The 12,654-nt window shown below is 35.1% G+C and overlaps 2 protein-coding genes across 3 annotated transcripts in view; one reads left to right on the top strand and one right to left on the bottom strand.

Moving 5' to 3' along the window:
• LOC105668376 (uncharacterized) overlaps nucleotides 1-12,654 on the bottom strand; it is a 189,104-nt gene that overhangs the window by 106,310 nt on the left and 70,140 nt on the right. The window lies entirely within an intron of this gene.
• The window catches only part of Neto (Neuropilin and tolloid-like), a 112,117-nt gene that overhangs the window by 57,533 nt on the left and 41,930 nt on the right, over nucleotides 1-12,654 (top strand). For both annotated transcript variants that reach the window (XM_012360722.2, XM_067358973.1), the window contains 2 exons: nucleotides 6,229-6,674; nucleotides 7,463-7,700. In XM_012360722.2, coding sequence (XP_012216145.1) covers nucleotides 6,229-6,674; nucleotides 7,463-7,700 — 684 coding nt within the window. The remainder of the gene's footprint in view (nucleotides 1-6,228; nucleotides 6,675-7,462; nucleotides 7,701-12,654) is intronic.

The following is a 12,654-nucleotide window of genomic DNA, read 5'->3' as shown; positions in this document are numbered from 1 at the left end:
AATCGCCACCATTGCTATTTTGCCGAGATGGATTTTAAAGATGATTGCACACAAGTCGCCATCGGCAAAATGTGTTTTGTATCAGAGAAAGTCGTTAAAACTTCAGGTGACAATAAATTTGAGTCATACATGTGTCAATGGATGAAAAGCGTGAAGAATGTGACAAACATAAATAAAAATTTTTCCTGTTTTCTCACTTGTTGTCACTCGAGAAGAATTTACGAGAATGTACATGAACTATACTTGATTATTTACCATTACAAATTAAATGCAAAAAATTTTTTAACAGCATGCCGATTAAAAGAATTCTTTTTATTTATGTTTCGTTGTATTTTCCAGAGCACAAATCTCACGTATGATACTTATTATCAATTTTGAAAATCTTGAACAGAATAATGCGTTTGCACTTATTAGGCGCTGTCATGTCATCAACCATGTTCTTTTATCTTTTTTTCTCGTTAATGGACTTCTTTGATGGTCCATTCGACAAAACGCTTTTTGCTATTCAGCAAAAAAGTAGAAGGAATAGTATAGCATGCTGTCTTTTCAAGCATTGTAATCAACTTCCGGAGTTTCGCAATAATAAATCCAGAGAAAAGAGCGTTTATCGCCAAAGTGTGCCATTGTAATAATTTTCCTCGGTGAGGTTTTTTACATAAAAATAAAAAAAATATCTGTGTTGTTGAAAAAAAGAACTCATTAACTTATTTATTGGACATGGATTTTCTATTTATAATCGCGGTAGAGTAAATAATAAAATTAGGACAAACTATCAGAGACAGAAAAATTATTACTGAGTAATAAGAAATGTTTTACACAGAGAGAATAAAAAAGATTCTTTCAACAGAAAAATCAAAAGAAAAGAAAAAAACTCTCTAACGAATGAGAGATTTTTACAATGCGTTTTTTGAGTCATCGATAACAAACAAACTAACTTTATTATAGGACAAAGGACCCGCATCAAGTGATCTCGTTTTACGATAAACGTGAAGCAGAAATACGGGTCGATGAGCTCGATGAGCTACGGACCGTGTGAGCACAATTTTATGTCAACGATCCTCTCTTCGGGGAACATTCCCTTTAATAGAAAGTCGATTTAATAGACGTGAAACTAATTAGATATTATCTCAGAGAATTATCGATAATATAGCGAAATTACGAGCAGTCGTTCACGAAAAATGTGTACTTCACGATATACGTAAAATTTTATCAAGATTAAGAGGCAAAAAACACTCCTAGCGTACTAAGAAGAGAAGAAAAACCGAATTATTCTTCATCTGAAAATTTTATTCTGAAAATTTTTCACTTGCTTTTTTTCTTTTTTTTATCACGAAGAAGCGCCTTTCTGTGATTTCCGATTCACGTATTGGTTCTACCATGAAGCGAAATGTACTACAGTTTCTTTTAAAATGGAAAATTCTGTCTTTTGACTATAAACATGAAAATGTACATATCATCGCGTTTTCAATTCGGTGGCGGAAGCGTAGTCTTCGCGCCATTTCTCTCGTTTTTGCATAAACGGCATTCAGAGAGAGAGATCCGTGATTGGGAAGAAAGAAAATGGAATTCTTCATTTCCAGGGACCCATCCTAGAGTATAGAATTGCAAGAGTTATGCGGGTGATGGTATTCAGCAACATAATTGCTATGCGTATATACATTCGTAGATTCTCGGAGGGACACAGACAAACGCAGATATTATGTATTCGTGCGAAGGCAAGGCTATGTGTGCAACGATATTTCGGCTTTATACCTTTAGACGGAAAATACTCGCTTACATACTTATAGTTATGCAAGGCGATAAAACCGCGAGATGCTTTATAGTCGTCATATTTCACCGGGATCGTTGCGCACGTTCCGTTTCTCAAAATACTATATCAAGCGTGCTTAACATCGCGATTCGTTGGAAATCTGTAGAGAGGCCTAGTTCGCGTTGAATCACCGGCAATTTTATACAACGTGCGTCCTTCCCGCATGTCGTAATTATTGTTCGCATGAGAATCATGCAGGTGGAATTTGTAATTAAATACGGAATTTATGGAAATTTTCGATAATAGACACTTTACGATTAAATTTTGTATCAAGGATAGTTAAACATAGATATTATCACTTAACGAGATTTGCATATGGGATTATAGGCTCGCTTATAGGATTACATGTGAACCAAAGGGAATAATCTAGAAATTGTTCAGAAACGTGCGGGATTTTCCGATGCGTCACTCGACGTGTTTTCTCGTGTACCACGTATCCATCTATCTACCTTTCTCAGCAACTGTAATACAAAAAATAAATTCCAACCAATGCAGTACCCATAGGATTCGAAACGGCAAACAATCATAGTCTTATACGCGTGACTGCAATGCAGAATAATGCAGGTACATTTAATTCTACAATTTTCAAATCTTTTTTCAGGTATTGGAAACAATACGTCAACAATATTTGTCGTGTTGTTATGCGATCCGGTACAGTGATAAATTTATAAACTGTTTTTAGAACAAATACTGAAATATAAAAAATGGCTGCTAGCTTTGCTCATTACTTGATTAATTTTGAATTGCGCAGTTTTTTATGTAACTGTAACTATTTAACGTTTGTAACTATTTAACAGTTGCTTTCATTTTATATTATCGCTTCGCTACGTTTATTCAATTTTCTTTGTATATCGGATACTTACGAGTCAGGCTACAGAAACTTTTTTAAATCCATGAATGAATTTGTACTCTGTATGAAACGAAGCTAATTCAACGATCTATTTCAAAAAGATCGCTTGAGCACTTTATGAAATAATTTCATACAAAAGAACTTTCTTTTTAATTTCAAACACTTCTCGTCTGAGTTATTTCACTTTGGAAAATTCACAACAATAAAATTTTGAAATTAATATCTATACGTTAAAAAATGATATTTCTTAACCCAGTAATTATTTTAATCTTTAAATGTTTTACAGAAACAGTTTTTCTTCAGATAATAACTCCAAAGTAAGTTACTGCATAGAACAAGTTATGTTAATAAATACCTATTAGTAAAAATCAGTATTTCTTTCTGATTTTACTCCTTTTATTTATCATTCAGCTTACATTACGTACCAGTAATGTTATGTTATTAGTTATGGTTGCAAGCGCAAAAGCATTGCTCGTTTCGCGCAAGCTGCGAACAATGCGGCCATTTTTGAGATGAGATAGGAAAGATGGGCTCTTTGAAGAAAAAGTGATGGCGTAAACAGCGCGATGAATGTCTCGAGTGAAAAAGAGATTATCACGGGCATGCTACAAGACTACCAGTGCACGAGACGAAGAGGAACCAACGCGAGAAAGGTGCGGCAAGAAGAGTGAAACAAGAAGCTACAAAATTGTTTGCCGAGAAACGGAAGAACAGACAAATGGGAGAGAGAACGAGACGTCTAGCAGGCGAGGATCTGATTTACTGCAGGTGGATGTAGATTTCCGCCGTCGTTTCTGCTCTTAGAAACCCAACGCCTCTAAAACACAGCGTCGCAGGAAGTTCTTGAAATTTAGCTGTGTAACCCTGGCGACCAGTTTGTCGAAATTTTACGACAAAGATGAAAACGCTTATAAATAGAAACCGTATTACAGATTCTCGTCCATCCAATGAGAAATTCATTGAGCAAGTATATTTTCAAATAGATTGCAAAGACAGTGAATGCTTTCTTTCAGAATTTCTTTTGAAATTGTCTCACAATGTGTTCGTTTAATAATAATAAAGGTTTCACATTTTATCATAATATTAATTCCGATTCGATTAATTCAATTTCCGATTCTAATTAAAACTATCGCTCAACGAACAAAGATAACAGACGTCGCGATTTATATCGAAATCACTAAAGTATTTAAAAGAAATTTTCTGTTTTGATATAAAGAAAAAAAGTCCAAACTTTTTACCTTTTAACATTTGTTTTATCTTATCTAATCTCGAAAAACACGCAGCTATCCACTGTCCCGCATTTTACGGCAAACTCCACTTCGAGCAACGGCAAGTGGAGAAGACGGTTACATACCGATTTCCTCTTCAGGAAATGAGCAGTAAATGGAGCGAATGAATTTTGACCTTACCGCGCAGAGCGGTTACTCTCGATAAGAAGCGCGCAGCCTTTATCTAGCCGGGTCTAGAAATCGGTAACGTTGCAATGCATAAAGTCCAATGTTTATGAGCCGCAGGCAATCGTAAGGAAGTAATCGGTGTAGAAACTCTACTCGAAGAGATATCGTGTGTATTCGAGAAGAGCAAAATGGCGAAAGCGATTGAAACAACTAATTGAAAATAATTAATTCCACATTTCTCTGAAGAAAAATATTTATCTTTCTTTAATTAATTATTCCAAATAAAATGACTAGCAACAATATTGATAAACTGAAAATTCTATCGCAAGTATAACTATAGAAATATAATAATTGAATTTCGTGTAAACTATTCCGAACTTGCTATTCGATATTGAGAGGTTTTATCTTGGAGATCTTTTAAGAGAATCCTCGACCGAAGTGCAGGATAAAAGCACTCCGAGCTGAAACTTAGCTTGTCACACTCTAAAATCGCGCGATGAAGGGAAAACCTCTTGTAAAATGTCGACTTAAAAATTTGTGAGAAAGCCTCTTGTGCTGCCAGACAGAGCCTTTCCTAGTGAAATATGGCAGGACTTAGCCGCCTAGAACGTAATGGGTAGTGCAGTTGCGTAAGGTTATCACGCTTTAGCCCGAGGAGAGAAGTTACGTCGTATCGACCTCACAAAAGAACGCTTTATATTGAGATGCTCCTGTCTGAAGGCCGCAGAAAATATGTACGGTGCCGTGCACATCCCGTCAAGTTGCTTTCCTGCTTGTTGCCTCCCTATATCCGAGATGCAATATGCGTTCAACGAAGAGTGAACGTAGTGTTTTAACTTGCGCCCTCACCGTATTTAACGTTCAACATCTCTATTTGAATTTTATTTCGCGTTTCTATTAAAATTCATGTCTAATTAATCATCTTATAAAATGATTGCTCAAATGTTTAAAAAAAAGTAAAATTTATATAGACACTATTACGACATTCTACATGTAACAACGAGTGACAATAATTTAATATAGGCGCAAACATCCTGCGAGAGAAGCGGAAACACAAAGGCCCTAACAGGCGTGCTCGTTAAATCAAGGCGATCATTTTGTGCGAATCAAGTTGCCTGTATTCGCAGTGCAAGCGACAGTAGGCGTTAAATCTTGTTAGTTACTGAATGTTGAAAGCTAAAAAAGAGAATGACGGGAAGTTAAAAAGGCGCACACGAGAATTGTTCGTATCGCGTTCATTTTTACAGATGGAATACGAGCATCCAATCTAGCGCCCTCCCGGCGCGCTACTCATATATCGTTATACCATTCGATCGCGTTAAAATGAGAATCAATTGCTCTTGGAGAAAAGATAAAGGATCTTTTTTTCGACTATAATTGAACGCTGCGATTAATCGACACAGATTGCGTCACGCTCGATAAAAAATTATGGTGTATAAAAAGAAAGTCTACGATGTCAGAGAAAAATTTTTAAGATTAAGTTCCAATGATTGATCAATATTTTTCTCGCTTTTTCTATTTGCTGTACTTAATACAAAGAGTAAAGGTATATGAAATATTTTATTGGAACTAACACCTGAACAATATCTTTCTTTTAAATAACAGAGAAATGCTTCTTCGATGACTTGTTACGTTTCCTGTAATTCTACTCGTCATAATTACTATCTGACAGTTTACTTCTCTTCGTTACGTATTTTTCTTCTTCTCCAGACGATCTCAAAACTTTTTGCACTAAAAAGCTGCTGGATTCCGTCTATCTTGTGTGGATTTCGCTTTCTAATCTTTGCTGTTTTTCTTTTATTTACTCGAATTTATTCATTAAACCAATTTTTTACGTATATTATTTCCAATATCACAGCTTTTACAAACGACTTCTATCGTTATCTGATATTTCACATAATCCTCGCAAGATCTTTTTTTATATCTTTTCTAGTTTTCTCTAATCATTTCTTCTTACGACGATAAAATATGTCCTTCAGTTGTAGTTTGCTATTACTCTTTCTGTGTGCAATCAAAATTTAAATAAGTCTATTAGCGAAAAAAAAAAAACATTTCTAGTTTAATTAATTCCGTTATTGGAAAAAATATTGAAACATACTTCATATTTCACATTTTAATAGAAACCGAGCTATCGTTGTTCGACTATTCGATCATTATCATTATTGTTCTAGTTACTGGAGCGTCCACGGGAGAGACCGAGGATCCACGGTGGAGCACGTACAGCGCTCGGAAAACGAGTCGATCCTCGCCGTCGCGATCCTGGCCGTCCTCGAGTCTTGAGCACGCCGCGAGAGAAACCAGACTCTCGAACGGCAAGCTTCCGGAAACTACTCCTTGGAGCGTAGACAGATCGAGCCCCGGAACTCGATCGGACCTGAGTTTCCTCCGAACGGTGGTCGAGAGGTCCGAGGAGGATGAGGACGAAAGGAGAGTGCGGTCGCTGGGGGGCAACGACACGAGGATCACACGCCATAACCCGTCCATCTCTTCCAGGAGCGATGAAACGAGCCAGACGGATCCGTCCAATCGGACTTCCATCGAATCGTCATCCCCGCAGTCATCGACGATTGGCTATCACCTCGCGAAGACTTCATCATTTCCTCGAAGCTCCCATGACGTAATTCGTACCGAATCTTATAGCTAGTAGCAATCATTTGGAAATTTCGTCGTGATTACGATTGCAAATATCTCGAGTAATTCTCGAGTAATAGCGGATCTCAAGATTGATAAATTAGTTCCTCCCTTCGTGTCCATTACTTAGTTCGCAAATTGATTTTTATAATAGAATTGTGAGCGGAGTCAATAATTGCGATCATCGATTATTCAAATTGATCGACTAGACTAATTGAATAAGAAATATTAGGAGAAATTTCCAATTCTTTTGAAAGTTCTTACAATAGGTCTTTTCTAGCTAATGACATAAATCATAGGCATATAATCGAATAATAGCAATAGATTTCTACGTCCGATACTACTCATCAACGTTATAGTCGTAATTATTCAATGCCGTTTCCCAATATCGTAATACGAGCGATAACTATAATTTAGAGCTGTCGCAATACCAGTTGCCTGAAGCACAGAATCGGACTTCCATTTAATTAACGGCTTGATATCCTGGAATTAAAGGCTTATAGACCATTGAGCGTATAAATTTTCCATCTTGTACAATTCAAATTAACGCGACGTATAGTTTTAGTTACGATAACGTAACGATAGGAACCGCCCAGTTTCTTTGGGTATCAAAATTATTTACAAAAACCATCTGTATGTTACAAGTTTTTGACATATTGGAACACCATTATTATGAATGAGACAAGCAGACCGTAAAACTTTTTGCATAAAGATGCCTTTTTTGCATGACGATTCTCACGTATAAATTTAAATGTGACTTTACAATGTGTGCAGATAGTGCCAACGCCCGAGATACGACTATTGGATGAGACGCTTTCGCGTGACAACTTGGAAAATACGACGCGAATGGCAATGGATACGAAAGGCGTCGCGATGCCACGACGTCACATGAGACACGTCGCAGACAAATGTGAGAAGTTTCAACTCGGAGATCCAACGAAGCAGGAGTTTTATAGTCCGAATTATCCTGAACTGTATCCGAACCAAACTGACTGTGTTCGAGTTTTGGAAGGTAAGTCGCACCATTCTGAGAAAGCTGATAGAGCTTAGGTTAAAAAAAAATCAACGATTTTGAAATAAAACTCTATCTAAATATAAAGTCAAAGTATGACTTTTCGATTAATTTAGCAGCTTGAGTAATCGCATTAAAAAACTTTGCATTAAATTAAATTGCAAATAGGCTAGAAAGAATTTGCAATTATTCACGAATTAAAAGTTTGGTTTGACTGAGATGCTACGACGTTCGAATTAAGCAGAGATAAATAATTTATCGGGCAATCGTGGCTAGTCTTAAACCGCGACCCTTTCCAACGCTGACCGGAATATCGAGAGAGCAATCGCTTTCGAAGTGATGGTTCGATGATCAATAATCGATTCCGCACACGTACATATCGTATCTCTTTGAGAAATCGATTTTCGAGTGAGCTTCGGAGGAACTTCTACAAGATTGCTCGCAGCAAGAACACGCTAGCCAGATTTCACTTTACTGCTGTGCACCGTTCGCCGATAATGCGGAGAAAAAAGGCGAGCGTCTTGGAGGGGCGACCTCTTTCCGGACGTGGAAAACCTTTGATCCGCGATTCTTTCGTATCTCGGGGCAAATGTTTTGAACAAACATTCTTTCCTTTCGAAAGAAATTCCGGTTAAGTAAAGAGTGTTAGATGCGACTTATATCTTGAACGTGTAATGGCGCGATCAGGCTTCTATCGATGGACTCTACATAGAGTAGTTCACTGTATCACTATCGGTATCTCTTATAGAAATTCTTACAGACATAATATATATTATTTTCGAAGTTTTTTTTTATCTATTATAATAATAATATTGTAGATATATTCTCGCAATATAAATAAAGTGTATACGTAAAATTAAATTTAGTTTCTTAGTAAGATTTGTAATTCAACTGTTACAAATAATTATTTCTCAATAAATAATTATAATTGCTGCACAAAATCGAAGGATTTATGAAAATTTAAGAAGATTTATGGAAATATGCAATATGGTATATTATTATAAAGTACCGTGAAACGGGAATAGTTTTGCCAAGACAAACGCATTGTTACGCAATTGTCATAAATCGGATTGAAAAGTACGGTAGAACGAACTCCAATCTTAAATCCAATTGTACAGAGAAAATTCCACAAAATGATTTTTCGGAAGACTAGCGGGATTTATCGACGAATATGCGTACAATTCTTCTGTCCTTGAAGACATCACACTTTTATGCAGACTACAATAATTTCCTTATAAGAGCCGAATAACAATGAGACAAAATAAACAATTCGAAATAATCTCTTTCATGAATCTTGTTTAGTAGACGAATGGATAATATCGCATCTTGGAAAAACGCCGACATTGTCATCGAATGGCGAACATGACTATCGAAACTATCTTCACATATATTCTATACCGCGAATTTCCGCGGAAGTGTAGTATGTTCTACCTTGTTTCATATGTATAAAGTTCAATGAAACTTGGTGGTTCGAACATGACTGAACTTTCTGGAGAGGTAGGAGAAGGTTGGAGTGATTGATATACCCCGGTGGTTCGGTTCGTTGACTAAGAATACTACTGCAAAAGGATAGTAAATTTTCCTGGACTAATCTGTAAAAGAGTTAAGGCCGCAATACGAAAGACATATAAAATGGACTCTTTTATTTCAATGATCAATGATCGTTTTTTCTAATCGGAGAACCGTTTTCCATAGCAGATATAAATTTCTAAAATTTAATTAAAGGGCTTTAAATCATTTTGCGCTTTAAAAAAAATTTACAATAAATAATGTCAAATTTTAATTAACAAACTATGTATATAAAACACTAAATATATTAAAAAACAATTTGACTTTTACTTTTTTACGTTCAAAAAAATAACCACCGAAGTAAATTTCAATTACACGATAAACTTAAAATCACTCGTTTCACATTCTTCCATTATACGATACGTTATTTTTTGCAATAAACAAAATAATACAGCAACAAACGATTTTTCATTTTATGCTCATGCATACTTGAACCTGGCGACGCGAGACGATTGCAGATGGAAAGGCGAGGAAAGAAAAAAAATTGGCGAATGTTCGGTGAAATCATAAATCTTCGCGAATCCAACCGCTCCTTGTCCGTGGTCGCACGAAAGCAATATCTCGATAACGAATCGATGTATCTACGAACGACCGGAGAAGCTGCTCGCAGCCATTCAACGAAAAATGTCTCTCCGTTTCGAGTTACTCATGTGTGCAACATTAAAGGGATTTAGAAGCCGTGTATTTTCTTTCTAAATTATACCAATTATGTCGATTTGTTCATTTTCAGAAAAGAAAAAAAAAAAAAAATATATATATATATATATATATATAAACCATTATTTGTATTGTATAGTTTACTGAAATACACTTTGTGTTTTATTATCAAATATTATAATTTCCTCGCTCAATTATATTTTAATTTAAAAATTTAATATATGCTGAAATTAAAATAATTATTTAAAACATTTTTTTCTTTATCTTGACAGTTAATTAAAAAGTGAAAATATTCAAGAAACTAAATGATCTTTATGCCCTTTGGTATTTTCAATCTTCAATTATTTTTTTAATTAATTAATTTTTTCTCTAACAATAAAAGATGTGTTAAAGGCATTTATGCATGATTTGTTCTACATGAATTTAAAAGATCTCAATTTTTCTAGCAGATGGATAATTGGTATTTTAAAGTGAGATTATTTAACTTATTAAAAAAAAATCAAACTTAAATCAGTACTGTAAAAACCGATATAATATTGCATAACAATTAATTTTTTAATGTTCATAGATGATATTTGTTAATTCGTAGAAATCTCGCTTTTAATTCGGGACCTCGAGATGCGCCGGATTGGGCAATGAGCGGCAGCTGGCTCTTGTTTGAATTTGAGTCAGGGTCGACGAGCCTCGCTCGTTACAGTCTTCACATGTACGAAAATAGCGACCACGATGATTACAGTGGTCCTCGACCAAAACTCACAGACGGCAAAACAAAGTATGCGCGCCTAAACGCGCATACAAAGTTGTAAAACTAGAAGAAACGACATTTGAACAAGAAATAGTAAAACTACAAATATGTAATGTCTAAAAATGTCAATGAGAATTTGACAAAACCGACATATCCTCTAATATGTTCTTTCTATGTACAACAAATTCATGTTTTTATATAATTTGCGTTTCGTTCAATAATTTATTTTGAATTCAGTTTCTGAATAATCGTATTTTTTCAATATTAAAACAAAATTAAATTTTTAGAGTTACGTCTAATTGCCATTATTGGAAAATAGAATTTAAATACCATTTAAATAATATACAATAATTTATATATATATATTTTTATGACGCTTTCAAACATGTATTAAAATGTTTCTAAAATCGACGTTTCGTTGCTTCCCTTTAAACTCAACGTAACACATAAGACCTGCTTAACTATGTCAAGGGGATTCGTTTGCCTTGATTCGAAGAAGTGATTACAGCGTATTAGGCATCCTATGTAAATTATGTCACGTAATTATCTCGATGTTGGCGTGGTCGGGATTAAGGAAGTTTCACACTACTGACAACTACTACCACTTCTGACATTCATTGTCGACGATTCTAATTGTCGGCGATTAAACGACAATCCTAACACATTGGCTGCAACAAGAAATTCGCAATTGTAGTTGTCACTTGTCTGTTACCATAAAATTAGACAATTTAATCCGCAAAATCCTTCTCACAGCCATAAATTATTTGTGATGCATATTACATTGTTTAATTCGCACGGATATTTTGCAATTCGAAATTATTTCACTGCAAATCGGAACTGAATACTAATATTTTCGTTTAATTATTAATGCGGTAATTTATAAATTGAAAAGCATTAATGATTTAACTTGCAAGTAATGCATATGGATAAATAACACATGAATTTATTCATAAATCAACGACCTTTCAATAATTATGTGCGTTACATTACACAACGCATACAATACGTGTTCGACAGGATGCGTAGCAATTAATTCAGTTAATTCTAAGAACAATGTGTATTTTAATGTAAAATGATATTTATTTTTATTGTTCTTTTCTTTTATTGCTTTTAAGTTTTATAGTTATTTTAATTCTTTAGCTTGCTCTTTTCAAAGTAGTTTTCTAACAGTATATTTTTGTGCAATAAAGCATCGCGTATTGCGCCAATAATTCCATTAAAACTCACTTGATTAGACAACCTAACAAAACTTTAACCTAAACGTCAAAACATTATCGTAACATCTTGAATCACATTCTTGGAATCTCCAAAATATGCAGGCACTTGCGCATTGTCTAGCAATCCGTGGTCGCCACTTGGCAGGCTATCAGCTCAAGAAACTTCCGCGGAATCTTGAGAAGGATCTTTGTTGCGCCGCCATATGCTGGTTTGCTCACACATTTTCTCGTTTTATAATTTACTGAATTCTTACAGTTTACAGAACTTTCTAACAACAATATAAAACGTACGAATATTAAAATTTCTTTTATTTTAATTAAATTAACCCGCTCGCGACACTCGCTCGCATATATGTTCTAATTTTGTAATCAAGATGCTAAACAGTGAGAAACGTTGTGTCGCGATCCTTTCTTCTTATCATATTTTTGTCTTTAATTTATATCGCGCATCTAAATTCCCTACGACTTGATGCCCGTGAAATACAGTTGCTCAATTACTATTATTCGTCGTTTGCCGGGTGACACAGTAAGGCAGAGCACGTACATCGTACGTGCATTACTGTTATTTTGTTAGTATTGGGACTAACCATTACTACTATTGACCGACCCCTTGATTCTAGAATCGAAACGAGATGCCTTTGGTAACAACTGCTAGACGTATCGGAATCCTGATTTGATCAAACCTCTGACAATTCGAGAAAACGTGATAAATACGGCCAAAAATCAAACGTAAATCACGTCAAATGAAATATCTGTGTGTTTTGTC

Source organism: Linepithema humile, chromosome 7, assembly GCF_040581485.1.
Source record: "Linepithema humile isolate Giens D197 chromosome 7, Lhum_UNIL_v1.0, whole genome shotgun sequence".
Lineage (NCBI taxonomy): Eukaryota > Metazoa > Arthropoda > Insecta > Hymenoptera > Formicidae > Linepithema > Linepithema humile.
The sequence above is the reverse complement of the archived record's forward strand: the minus strand, read 5'-3'. Positions and strand labels throughout refer to the sequence as shown.